General features: G+C 55.9%; 1 protein-coding gene across 3 annotated transcripts in view; it reads right to left on the bottom strand.

Moving 5' to 3' along the window:
• Positions 1 to 13,204, bottom strand: part of NSD2 (nuclear receptor binding SET domain protein 2) — a 71,052-nt gene that overhangs the window by 39,679 nt on the left and 18,169 nt on the right. For 2 of the 3 annotated variants that reach the window (XM_040966401.1, XM_040966403.1), the window contains exons 3-4: positions 3,344 to 3,974; positions 409 to 571 (exon numbers count right to left, since the gene is read on the bottom strand). In XM_040966401.1, the coding sequence (XP_040822335.1) occupies positions 409 to 571; positions 3,344 to 3,943 (763 nt within the window). In that variant the 5' untranslated portion in view covers positions 3,944 to 3,974. The remainder of the gene's footprint in view (positions 1 to 408; positions 572 to 3,343; positions 3,975 to 13,204) is intronic. The other variant, XM_040966402.1, reaches the window with a different exon arrangement.

Here is a 13,204-nt window from a genome sequence, read left to right as displayed (position 1 = left end):
AGGACTAACTAGGTCAGGCAGCACCTCGTCCCGTCGCACACACACAGGACTAACTAGGTCAGGCAGGACCTCGTCCTGTCGCACACACAGGACTAACTAGGTCAGGCAGCACCTCGTGCCCGCACACACACACAGGACTAACTAGGTCAGGCAGCACCTCGTCCCCTCGCACACACACAGGACTAACTAGGTCAGGCAGCACCTCGTCCCGTCGCACACACAGGACTAACTAGGTCAGGCAGCACCTCGTCCCCTCGCACACACACAGGACTAACAGGTCAGGCAGCACCTCGTGCCCGCACACACACAGGACTAACAGGTAAGCAGCAGCAGACTGCCCCGCAGTGGAGCCTTGTGAGGAGGGAAGCCAGGACTGAGAACGGCAGTGAGACCTGTCCCGTACAGTACCTTTCAGCTTGCTGTGGCTGTGGAGCAGCGGATCAGCAGAGACCATGCAGGGCCACCAGGGATAACCCGACACTTTGGACCACACCAAATCGCCCACGTTGTACTTCAACAGCTGATCTCTGTCTCGGCCAGTGCTGGCACAGGGCTCTTTCTGAACTGGCACCTGAAAGGACAAAGACCCATTAGCACCCTTCCTGACCACTGCTCAGCTCCAGGAAGCTATCCTAGAGTGCACACTCACCTCACTTCAGCAGGCGTGTGTGGTGAGAGCCCCGCCTCAGGCCTGACACCTGCAAATACCATTCCTCACAAATCCACTGGGGCGGGGGTGGAGGGATGGGGGTGGGAAACAGAACTGATTCAGCTGTTACGACAAACATGGGTTACCTAAATCCCAACCCAGTCCTGGGTTCAAACCCACGTTCCACATTTAATGCCAGCTTGCTGCTGATGCATGACGTGGAAGCAGCAGATGCAGGTCATCCCGTGTGAGAGGCCCGACGGAGCTTCAGGTCCTCACTTGGGTCGGGCGCCCCAGCTGTTGCAAACACCTGAGGAATCAGCTACGTACCGCGATGTTTGAACTAACTGAGGCTTAGTGACTCCACCTTTCCAGCCTGAGAGGAGCCTTTCACAGCTGTAGCATGGTGCCCCAGGCTGGGTTTGCCAGGGCGTGGGCACAACCCTCAGGAAGGTGCTGCTGGACTCAGCCAGCATGGCCCCTCCCTCCCAAAGGGGAGCCCCTGCCTTAGAAACCACTTTCGGGGGCCCGGCGCGGTGGCGCAAGTGGTTAAGGTCCTCGCCTCGCACGCCCGGGATCCCATATGGGCGCCGGTTCTAATCCCAGCAGCCCCGCTTCCCTTCCAGCTCCCTGCCTGTGGCCTGGGAAAGCAGTCGAGGACGACCCAAAGCTTTGGGAACCTGCACCCGCGTGGGAGACCCGGAAGAGGCTCCTGGCTTCGGATCGGCATGGCATCGGCCGTTGCGCTCACTTGGGGAGTGAATCATCGGACGGAAGATCTTCCTCTCTGTCTCTCCTCTTTCTGAATATCCGTCTTTCCAATGAAAAAATAATAAAAATAAAAAAAAAAAAAAAAGAAACCACTTTCGGGGGGCCCTGCGCCTGGACAAATGCCTGGACTCCTCTGGGAGGGAAGGGGTGGCCTGGAACCTCACTGCATGTCCCAAACATCTGTAAGCGCAGCGGGGCAAGTCAGCACAGAGCTGCCTGTCCACTGAGCACAGTGCTCGCTCGCAGGGCGTGCGCACCAGCCCGCGTGCAGATGTGCCCTAAAGACTTGTCTGACTTACCCGAAATGCAAAGTAGTGAAAGTGCGGGAGGGGGAGATGGAGGGGAGGGAAGCAGGGGAGGGGAGAGGGGAAAGGGGGAGGGGAGAAGAGGGGACAGGAGGAGAGGGGAGCAGAGCAGAGGGGAGGACGGAAGGAGAGGACAAGGGAAGAGGGGAAGGTAGGGGAGGGGAGAAGAGGAGAGGGGTGGAGGGAGGGAAAGGGCAGGGGAGGGGAGATCTCACCTGTTGGTCAGTCCCCTAAATGGCTGCAACACCTGGGGCTGAACCAGGCAGAAGTCAGGAGCACCTGGGTCTCCCACAGAGGAGACAGGCCTAAGTACTTGTGGGCTCTGCTGCTTCCCCAGGCGCCTTGGCAGAGAACCAGATGGGGAGCCGAGTGGATGCCAGTGCTGTGGGCGTGCACACGTACGAGGTCCCCACTGCAAGCCACAGCACTGACCCAGCCGTCCATGAAGCCCACAGCACATCCAGGCCGCCCAGCTCGCCGGGCCTCTTGCCCCATGAACTCAAACACTGCAGCACAGCCACAGGGCTTCCCAAAAGCACTCTGGGGCCACTGCCACATCCAGGTGCCCGTAGGCAGCCAACCTGTGCTGCTGATCCCCATCACCCACAGGGAGATGCAGAGCTCCCTGCCCTGGCCTCAGCCTGGCCCAGCTCCTAACACTGCAGGAATTTGCCAGTGAACAGGCAGACTGAGAGCTCGATTCCATTTTCTCTTTTCTTTCCAATAAGTAAATGAATATATTCTAAAAGTCTATCTTCTATCAGGATGGCACCATGAGGGTAGACTCAGCCTCCACCTGCTGTGCTAGCACACCACCCAGGCACAGGTTCATGTCCCGGCTGCTCCACTTCTCGTCCAGCTCCCTAACAGCTCCTCGGAAAGCAGCAAAAGATGGGCCAAGCGCTCAAGTCCTGGGCCCACATGGAGGCAGAAGGCAGCTCCCAGCCTCGGATCGGCCCAGCACTAGCCATAGCAACATTTGGGGAGCAAACCAGCAGACGGAAGATCTCTTTCATCTCTCTGTAGATCTTTCAAATAAACAGATACACAGGCCTTTTAAAAAATCTTCTATCAGCCCAGACGACTAAGATAGTCCTTTCCAAAGCTGTCACTGGAGAGCCTAATGACTATCATCCTCACACTGCACATGCCAGGCTCCCATATGGACGCCGGTTCTAACCCCGGCTGCTCCGTTTCCCACCCAGCTCCCTGCCTGTGGCCTGGGAAAGCAGTCGAGGACGGCCCAAAGCCTTGGGACCCTGCACCCACGTGGAAGACCTGGAAGAGGCTCCTGGCTCCTGGCTTTAGATCAGCTCAGATCCAACTGTTGCGCTCACTTGGAGAGTTAATCCTCAGATGGAAGATCTTCCTCTCCTCTCTGCATATCTGACTTTGCAATAAAAATAAATCTTAACTGGCCTGGCTTCCTGAGCCATTTGAGTCTGGGAAACTTCCTGAGATCTCCCGGATGACCCCCCACAGAGCCACGGGACCCACAGGAGGTAGTGCCGGGGCTCCCGGGGACCTTCCGTATCACACACACACAGAGCCAGGGGACCCACAGCAGGCAGTCTCGACGCTCCAGGAGCCGGCCTTCCAGCCATTGCCCCAGCCATACCTCTGTGTCTGGTGGGCTGGAGAGCCTGGGCACCGCAGCAGCCTCCATGGGGTCCTGCTCCAGCAAGGCGTCGTGCTTCAAGCTCCGCTTGCGGCTCCTTCTCGCCGTGCTCTCTGACGTCTGTCCGTCATCTCCCAGTGGGGACACTCCGGCAGCACCGTCCCCACAGATGGAGGACTCAAAGAGAGGCTTCCCGTTCATGTATGTCTTGGTGATTTTCAGCTTGATCTCCGGGGAGCCATTTTTGATGGGGGTGGTGTTAGGAGGTGTCCCAATTCCCTTCATCTCCTGGGATTCAAAGCGCAGCTTGGCACCCTGGGCCCCGGGCTCGCCGTTAAACACCCGGGAGGTGAGGTCCCTCAGCTTCTCGGCGGGGATGAAGGGCAGGGCGTCGTGACCGTTGAACTTCTGCAGGACGCCCTCGGGCACGCCGCTCGAGAGCTGGGCCTTGCTGAGGAACACGGAGCACTCACGGCTCACCTCGCAGCCCTGCTGCGGCTTCCCACTGGCAGCACCGAGGCTCTCGGGGGCCTGCTTCATCGCTCGGCAAGTCACCGCTCTCTCCACACACAGAGGACTCTTCCCAATGCCAAGTTCCATCCAGCCCAGGTACTTCCGCTCTCAGGACACTACAATATTCACAAGAAAAGAAAATGTAATATATCACACGAACGCCAACAGTGCGTCAGGTCATCATTTAGGTCAGACATACAGAGAGGAGAGACAGAGAGGAAGACCTTCCATCTGCTGATTCACTCCCCAAGTGACCGCAAAGGTTGGAGCTGTGCTGATCAGGAGTCAAGAGCTTCTTCCGGGTCTCCCACGTGGGTGCAGGGTCCCAAGGCTTTGGGCCATCCTCCACTGCTTTCCCAGACCACAGGCAGGGAGCTGAATGGGAAGCAGACAGGGCCGCCGGGATTAGAACCGGCGGCGCCCATATGGGATCCCAGTGCACACAAGGCGAGGACTTTAACCACTAGGCTGCCATGCTGGACCTGAGGCAGTTTTCATATCACAAAAAATAGCACACATCACAAAATAATAAAGTAGAAAGCAAACACAACCGAAGCTATATTATAAGATGTATTAATTGGGTCTGGTACAATGGCTCAGAGGCTAAATCCTCACCTTACAAGCACCAGCAACCCATATGGGCACCGGGTTCATGTTCCACTGCTCCGCTTCCCATCCAGCTCCCTGCTTGTGGCCTGGGAAAGCAGTGGAGCACGGGTCAAAGCCTTGGGACCCTGCACCCGCGTGGGGGACCTGGAAGACCCTCTGGCTCCTGGCTTCAGAATGGCTCTGGTCATTATGGTTACTTAGGGAGTGAACCAGCAGAGATCTTTATATATCTCCTTTTCTCCGTAAATCTGCCTTTTCAATAAAAATAAATAAACCTTTTAAAATGTAACAGGAAAGAATGTACAAGAAAATAAACCCTGCCCCGCAGCAAGCAGGACCTGGAGCCAAGGCTCATCACCTCACCTGGTCCCAGCACCCGGTCAGTGACACATGGGCTCATCACCTCACCTGGTCCCAGCACCCGGTCAGTGACACGTGGGCTCAGCACCTGGCCCCCAGCACCTCACCTGGCCCCCAGCATCCGGTCAGCAACACGCAGTTCCCACCTTCCAACTCTGGGCTCACTACTCGCCCAAGTATCACATAAAGAATAATGTGAGAAAAACAGAGTGCTCTGGGCCAGCTCTGGTCACGCCCCACCTGGTCGCCATGTCTGTCCTCCAGGACCACTTCAGACAACGACCTGCGGATTACCTGGTTGAAAGCAGCACTACTAAGCCCAGGGACATGCCAGGCCACAGGCAGCTTCAGGAAGATCTCTGGGCCCCAAGGTGGTGACATGGGGTCTCCATGGTGACAGTGCAGTCCCCAGTCCAGAGAAGGGGCCGGAAGCTGGGGAAAGCTGGGACAGCAGTTCTGTGGACTTGGTACCCCAGCTCCCCAGATGGCATCAGGTGCTGGGCATGGAGACAAGTCGGGCCTAGCAGGCTCACAGAGGTGGCACAGCACAGCACCATGCCCGGGGACCTGAGTCCCGCCATCACTACCATCTGCAGGGTGGATTCCCTGGGACCCCAAAAAGGGCAACCCACAGCAGAGCAGGGTAGGGCACAGCTGGCGGCCACAGCTGCGCCATGGGAGGGACACCGGAAGCCTGAGGGGCAGAGTGGGCCGGTGAGTTCACAACCCCGCCAGTGGGCCGCTTCCAGGCACAGCTAGTGCACTTCGGATCCAACTTACTGTGGGCGCACCTGAAAGACAGCAGGTCGCTCCATCCACATGGAGACTGGCTCTGACAGGGCCTGGGCATCTGAGGGTGAGTCAGCGGATGGAAGTGTCCCCTCCCCGTCATTGTGCCCAGCCTCCCTAGGTCTCCGAGAACACAGCCGCAGTGCTGGGCACATCCCGGTGCTGACGGGGCGAGGCATCGCCACTCCCACAGCAGGGAAACCCTCTGGCGGGGGAGCATCTGTCTCTACGTGTACTTTTTGTGCCGTCCTGCTGACCACGCCGCACCTCTCATCTTCCTCCAGGAAACTGGGATTAAGCCACCGCCTGTAACCTTGGCATGCCACAGGAACCCCAGCACTAAGGCACCTGGGAGAGCAGTGGAGGATGGTCCAAGTGCGTGGGTGCCTCCCCAAAACTTGGGAGACCCAGAAGCAGCTCCTGGCTCCCAGCTGCAGACGAGGCCAGCCCTGGCCATTTCTGGAGAGGGCTGGTAGACGGAAGACCACTCTGTCCACTCCCAACCTCTCTGCAACTCAGGCTTTCACATAAAGGACCCTTTAACACACTCAGAATGCCAACCACAGTGACAATCATAGGAGCTGTGCGCTGACCGTGGGGTACATGGGTCACAACTGGGCCTGCTCGGGTGCTGGAGCCTGTGCGGTGGACGGCACGCCCAGAAGCACATCGGGACATGACAGCCAGTTCATCGAGGCCTGCAGAGGACGTCCAGGACCACGGAGGGCAGGACAAACTGCACAGCTCTCCCGGTGAAGTTTTGACAGCAAGTATCTGGGGGAGCAGAGACCCTAAGGTGGACTGTGTCAGCCAGTGGGCCTTGGGAGGACTTCCCCAAGCTTGGAATAACAAAATCAACACCTCAGAACTGCTGAACCTGCTTGGGCAGTGCCCTCAGAACAGGCTCCACACTGGGGACCCTGGGATGACCGTAAGTGGCCGTCCCCCACCCCTGGGTGCTGCCGTGGTTAGGCTGCTGGGAGTGGTCCTCTCCCCTGCTCTCCTCTTCCCCAGATACAGGGAGAAAAGGAGATTGGAGGCAGCTGTCTCATCCACGCTTCCCTATTCCTCGATCCTCCCCACCCTAATTGGTGGTCCACATGGCCATGCATCCTTCTCAACTATAGAAACATCATCCAAAATAAAATAAACGTATTATAAAAAAATAAAACAATACACACACATAAGAAACTACTCCTGGGCCTGGCAGTGTGGCCTAGCGGCTAAAGTCCTCGTCTTGAACGCCCCAGGATCCCATATAGACACAGGTTCTAATCCCGGCAGCTCCACTTCCCATCCAGCTCCCTGCTTGTGGCCTGGGAAGGCAGTTGAGGACAGCCCAAAGCTTTGGGACTCTGCACTCGTGTGGGAGACCCAGAAGAGGTTCCTGGTTCCCGGCTTCAGATCAGCACAGTACCGGCCGTTGTGCTCACTTGGGGAGTGAATCATCGGACGCTAGATCTTCCTCTCTGTCTCTCCTCCTCTCTGTACATCTGACTTTGTAATAAGAATAAATAAATCTTAAAAAAAAAAAAAACAAGCTGACGGTACCCAACACTAGAGCACAGCTGAAGCTCTGGTCACTATTCCTGAACCAGCAGCAGTGGCCCAAGTACTGGCACCAGCCCTGAACCTCACCCGCCACCATGGGAGACCAGAGGGAACTACAGCGCCACACCCAGACAGCGTTGGAACCCCCGGGGGAGAGCCACAGACCTGCAGAGGAAGTGCACAAAGACAAAACCCACTCATTGTCAAGGCAGATTCTACTCCGGTGCCCAAGAGGCCAGCCCCATGATGAGTGCACCACACAGCCCCCGGCCACAGTGATGTCTCCTTGGCTTGTGTTTCTGCGAAGTGTCGAAGTGTCGCATCCTCACTCTGCTTGACAGTTTGTCAACCACCTGCTTTTCCCATTCATACATACAGGTGTCGCTGTTTCTCCAACTGCCCTGTTACTCACCAAATAAGTGTTAATACTTCTCATTTAAGGCACAGAAGCAAAAGCTCCCCTGCTGGCACCGCTACATAACCCTCCGTCCCTGGCAGGTGTGAAGCTTGCTAAGTGACTCCATCCTTCACCCTTACTCCGCGCGCAGGTGCCTTAGGGATCACCCTACCCAAGACAAATGTCAGCTCTCTCAATGTCATCGACACTTGAGCCAGAGCAGGGCAAGCAGAAGCACCGCAAGAAACCTGGGCTCCAATCTCTACCCCAGAAGGCTCTGGAATTAAGAGAGAGCCAGCAACACAGCCTGCAGCACTCAGGCAGCCCAGGTGGCATCCCGGGGGCACTAGAAGCCACAGCTTCCCAAGGAGCTGGGCACCAAGAGAACAGGAACAGGAAATTCCTGTTTCCATCACTCTCAGACTTGAAGAACAAGACGGAAGTCCAGCTGCTGACCTGAACAGAGCCAAAGACAAAACAACAGAAGACACATCAGAACAGGCCAACAGGGACACTGGGAAACGGGTGGGAACGCTTGAGTTCCTACTGCACGCCCGACCCCATGCACACAGCAGGACTCAGCTCTGAACCCACCACACCAACGGGAACAGGGACCCAGCCAGGGCTGGCTGCAGCTCCCACCGCCCCAGGGATGCCCGCCTCGCTCCCAGAGGGGCTGAGGCCCACCCACTCTGCTTGCACTCAGCCTCCTGCTCGTGCAGCTGGTTGATGGCACACGGTGACACCAGTGAAGGGGCGCCTAGCTTCCGCTGGCCCAGCCCCACATGGCGCAGGCTCGGTGAGGTGACCACGCAACAGCCTTCCTGTGAGCCTGCATGCCTGCAGCCATGCCTTCCAAGCAGATGAAACGGTAATAAACTTCTTAAATATAAATATATATTCCAAAAAAGTGCCCCCCTGGTTCAAAACACGACAAAAATCAACGCCTATACACGTCATGTTCAAACTACAGAATGTGAGGAATCAGAGAAAGTCCAAGGACCCAAGAACCCGTGTGGAGCAGGCGGACACTGTCCGGCCTTGCTCAGCCCGACAGCCACCCAGAGTCAGCTGCTGGGGTCCGTGTGATGGGTGTGGAAGACAGGAAGGTGTGAAGAGTATTGTTCTATTGCAGGCAGGGCCGCAAGGAACTTCCCGCTGTGTGGCAAGGCCCGCGGATGTCTCTACAACCACCTGAATGCAGTTCTGCCTCCCTTTGCATGGACACCAGACAACCCCATTGAGATTTCTGTAATCTATTTAGGCATTGTCTGCCTCTGCGGAGTTACTGTTAAATATCAATGGGAGCTTAAAAGCTGATGTTGCTGTTACCATTTTTTAGCCAAAAAGCTGTTATTGCTGTTATGGCTGCATCATGTGGCAATATGCTAATCAAGGGTGCTAACTCCCCTTTTGATCCTATGCTAATCAAGGGTGTTCTGTCTTCAGGTGTAGTGGAATCTATTCTTTCCCTCTTTCTTTGATCTTTTAGGTCCCTCCTGTGAAGTCCTTCCTTCCTTGACTGTCTCAAGACCAAGCTGTAGAGTAATTGTGGTAGGAATGTGTTAGTGATTAATATGCACCATCTACTGAGAACTTTTTCCTAGTCAGGTGCCAGATGCCAGGTGCCAGGTGGTTAACATCCTAGCCTTAGGTGAAACAAATGGCAGAGTTATCTTTAAAAACACCCACTTGACCATGACGTGAAAAGTCTGAGCCAGAGTTTGACTGATTTTGTATAAATAAAGCAGACAGCTTTTGTGCATCGTCCATTATGTTCATGAAGTCCTAGTGGTCCGTCTCTTTCTTTCCTTTTTGTGCCTCATCCACGTACCCTTCGCGAGTTCCGAACTCAGCGACCCCAGACAAGGGGCCTTTCACGAGGACATACTGGGGGCGCCTGAGCAAGATGGGAAGGGAAGAGGGTTACAATTCTAACATGATGTGACAGGCAGTGTGCACCTCAGCCCTTCCAGAAAGCGCCACTGCACTGAGAACAGAGCAAGTTGGGGACAGCACCAAGTCACAGGGCCGGAGAAGGCCTGGACACTCCAGCAGCAGACGCGGGCAGTGTCCACAGCCAAGAGCGTCCGCGGCCACCCAAGGGCAGGTGGAAGGGCCCTGGAGCCACGGCACAGACAGTCCTCCGACAGAGCTCGTGCCCCAACTCTGCCTACTGCCAACACACATCAGACTCTTCACGCAGTCTGCCTGCCGATCCTCAGGACGAGGCAGTGAGGCAGACAGGCACAAGATGAGAGCCATCTCTTACAAATAAATTACATTGAAAAATTCCCAGAAGTTTATATTTAAAAATGCATTCTTAAATGAAGGGCTTAGGAACAATGTGACTGCTTGCACCTCGCTAGGTGGCGCCCAGAGGGCTCAGGGCCATCATCAGGAAACAGCAGGGCAGGGCAAGGGCGAGCCAGGGCAAGCCAGGGCGAGCCAGGACGAGCTGGGGTCCTGCAGCTCCCTTCCTCTGGGCTTCCGCACAGTGGTCTTGTGCGCCAGTTCCCCTCACTGGCACAGGAGCCAGTGCTGTCCACTGGGCATGGAGAAGGGCTCAGGTCTCGGGGGAAGGAGGAGCTTCAGGAGAGCGATCAGGGCCAGGCCAGCAGCAGACCAAGGCGGGGAGGCTCGCAGACACAATTCAGAAACAGCTGCAATGCCCTGCCCCTCTAACACATCACACTCATCTACTGGAAACGTGCTCTGCCCACGGAATGACAGCAACGGAAGCTTTGTCCTCCAGGGAGAGTGCGGATGGCACCTACATCCCTGGAGGGCAGCCTCTGAGGTCTTGGCCCGTGTTCCCACACCTGTCACAGTGGAAGGTCTGCTCACAGGACTCTGCTTCTACAGGGATCACCTGTGACCAAGCACCAACTGACCCGGGTCCACCCCAAGAGGCCACATACAAGCCAGGCCTAAAGGGCAGCTCCTCCCAGCAGACAACAAACACACCCACCACGTGTGCCAGGACCTCAATCACTTTCTCTTGCCTATCAAGTTGTGTGTCTCCTTGCACACATGTGCACCGCAGGAAGGAACGTGACCATGGGTGGCTGCCATGAAGTCCAGCGAGAGGGGGCAGGCAGAGCGGAAGTTGGGCAGGCTAAGCCACTGCCTACAGTGCCAGCATCCAATATTGCCACTGCTACTTTTTTTTTTTTCCAAAGATTTATTTTTACTGGAAAGGCAGATTTACAGAAGAGACACAGAAAAGATCTTCCATCTGCTGGTTCATTCCCCAAATGGCCATTATACCCGAAGCCAGGAGCCAGAAGCCTCAGGCTCCTCCGGGTCTCCTCCGGGTCTCCCACGCAGGTGCAGGGTGCCAAGGCTTAGGACCATCCTTGGCCGCTTTCCCAGGCCACAGGCAGGGAGCTGGATGGGAGCTGGAGCACACCTCATGCAGCACCACAACCTGGGGCCTGTCCCTCCGAGTACACCGCAGCATCGAGCATCGTGGCACGTGAGGGCTCACCAAGGGCTCCCTCCCACAACCTAAGCTAGCGAGCAAAGGAGGCAAAGCCACAGGCTGCAGGGGGTCCAGCCCAGGGCAGGAGGACACGGCCAGCGGGACTCAGACAGACTCCTACAGTTCATCAGGAAACCCTGCACGGTGTTGAAACAGAGAATCTAGTAAAGAGAAAAACCATCAGAAGCAGAAAAATAAGAATCCTTCTACGCGGTATCCATCACAGGACTCAGTTCTGGCGAACAACAGCGCAATTCCTAAATGTTCATTTAAAGCCAACATCACTACCAAGTGGGATGGACTTGGGACGGCCGGCCCCCATCACTCTGCCCTGCGCGTAGTCCACCTCTCCACTCCGTGGCCGTGCCTGCTTTCACCAACAGAGCACGGCCAACGAACCGGGGCCTGCTCCTTCCTCACAGAGCTGCAAGGAGCCCCGGCCAACAGCCACAGCACAAGCCAGCTGTGAGAAGGACTGAAGCTGCCCACGTCTGGGGACCAGGGGCACATGGTCAGTCTTGCTTCAGCCACAGTTCTGCAACGGAGAAGCCAAACCCAATCTGGGGAAACAGCGAAGTTTGAGGCCAGGAGGACAGACAGCAGAACCTGCATTATCTTCCACAGGTAGGACTCGACACAAACCTGGGTGAATGTGCAGCACAGCTAATTAAGCCACCGCCTGCTCCACTTCCCATCCAGCTCCCTGCTGATGTGCAGTGGAAAGCAGGAGATCGGCCCCAGGACCTGGGTTCCTGCACTAGTATGGGAGACTGGGAAGGAGCTCCTGGCTCCTGGCTTCAGATTGGCTCAGCTCTGGCTGCTGCGGCCACTTGAGGAGTGAACCAGCGGATGGGAGATTTTTCTCTCTATGGGTCTGTCTTTCCAATAAAATAAAAATAAATAGAATTCTGGGCCCTGTGGCGCGGCCTAGCGGCTAAATGCGCTAAATGCTCACCTTGAATGCGCTGGGATCCCATATGGGTACCAGTTCTAATCCCGGCAGCTACACTTCCCATCCAGCTCCCTGCTTGTGGCCTGGGAAAGCAGCGGAAGACGGCCCAAAGCCTTGGGACCCTGCACCTGCATGGGAGACCTGGAAGAGGTTCCTGGTTCCCGGCTTCAGATCGGCCGTTGCGCTCGCTTGGGGAGTAAATCATCCAACGGAAGATCTTCCTCTGCCTCTCCTCTCTGTATATCTGACTTTGTAATGAAAATAAATAAATCTTTAAAAAAAATAAACAAATAAATAGAATTCTTAAATAGATAGATAAAATAAAAAAGGAAGAAAACACACATCATTGAGAGTAAGGCTTGCATGAGCTGAGGAGCAGGGAGTGCAGGCCCGGCCGAGCCCCACATGTGCCTCCAGACTCCACACTGCGTCAGTGCAGGCCGAGCCTGCAACTCCACCCACATGCACAGAGATGAACTGCCGGTGGGCATAGCGGGTGCCATGAGCAGGGCTCCTGCCGACTACGGGGGTGGGAAGATCCATGATCTGAGCCAGCAGCCAGCTCTCACCTACACGCTCCTGGCATACAGCAAGCACCTGGGCCCTGGCACTGGACCCTCATGTCTGCCCTCTATTGGTGCAGCCCCCTCCCCAAAGCAAACAAGAACACAGAGGGGCCACCTCCAAAGGCAGACACGGGACAAGCAAGAATCCCTAGCAGTTGTTTGAAAGACATTATAAAATTAAAAAAAAAAAAAAGAAAAAGTTTTTCTTTGTAGATTTCCAAACTCCAAAGAATTAACAAACTGTTAGGGTGACACACTTCATATGAAGATCAAAGTCCATCTTTCCCTCGCAGCTCTCACTCTGGGCACCTCTCCTCTCCCCCACAAAGATGCTAGGCTGCCACGCAAACAAACCGAAGCCCACATACAGACCCAACCCTGCGGGCTTCCAAGTGCCCGTAGACCTCAACCCTTCCCCCCACAGGCCTGCCTACCTCCCTCAAGCGTCCCCTGAGGCCAGGATCCCCAAGGAGGGTGGGAGCACCAGCAGGTCTCAGAATTCTATCTACAAACCACATCACATCTGTTAAAAAAAAAAAAAAAAAAGATTGGGACCCAGCGGTGTGGCCTAGCGGCTAAAGTCCTCGCCTTGAACGCCCCGGGATCCCATATGGGCACCAGTTCTAATCCCGGCAGCCCC

Source organism: Ochotona curzoniae, unplaced genomic scaffold (assembly GCF_017591425.1).
Source record: "Ochotona curzoniae isolate NIBS_2020 unplaced genomic scaffold, NIBS_Ocur_1.0 scaffold_4505, whole genome shotgun sequence".
NCBI classification, from domain to species: domain Eukaryota; kingdom Metazoa; phylum Chordata; class Mammalia; order Lagomorpha; family Ochotonidae; genus Ochotona; species Ochotona curzoniae.
The sequence above is the reverse complement of the archived record's forward strand: the minus strand, read 5'-3'. Positions and strand labels throughout refer to the sequence as shown.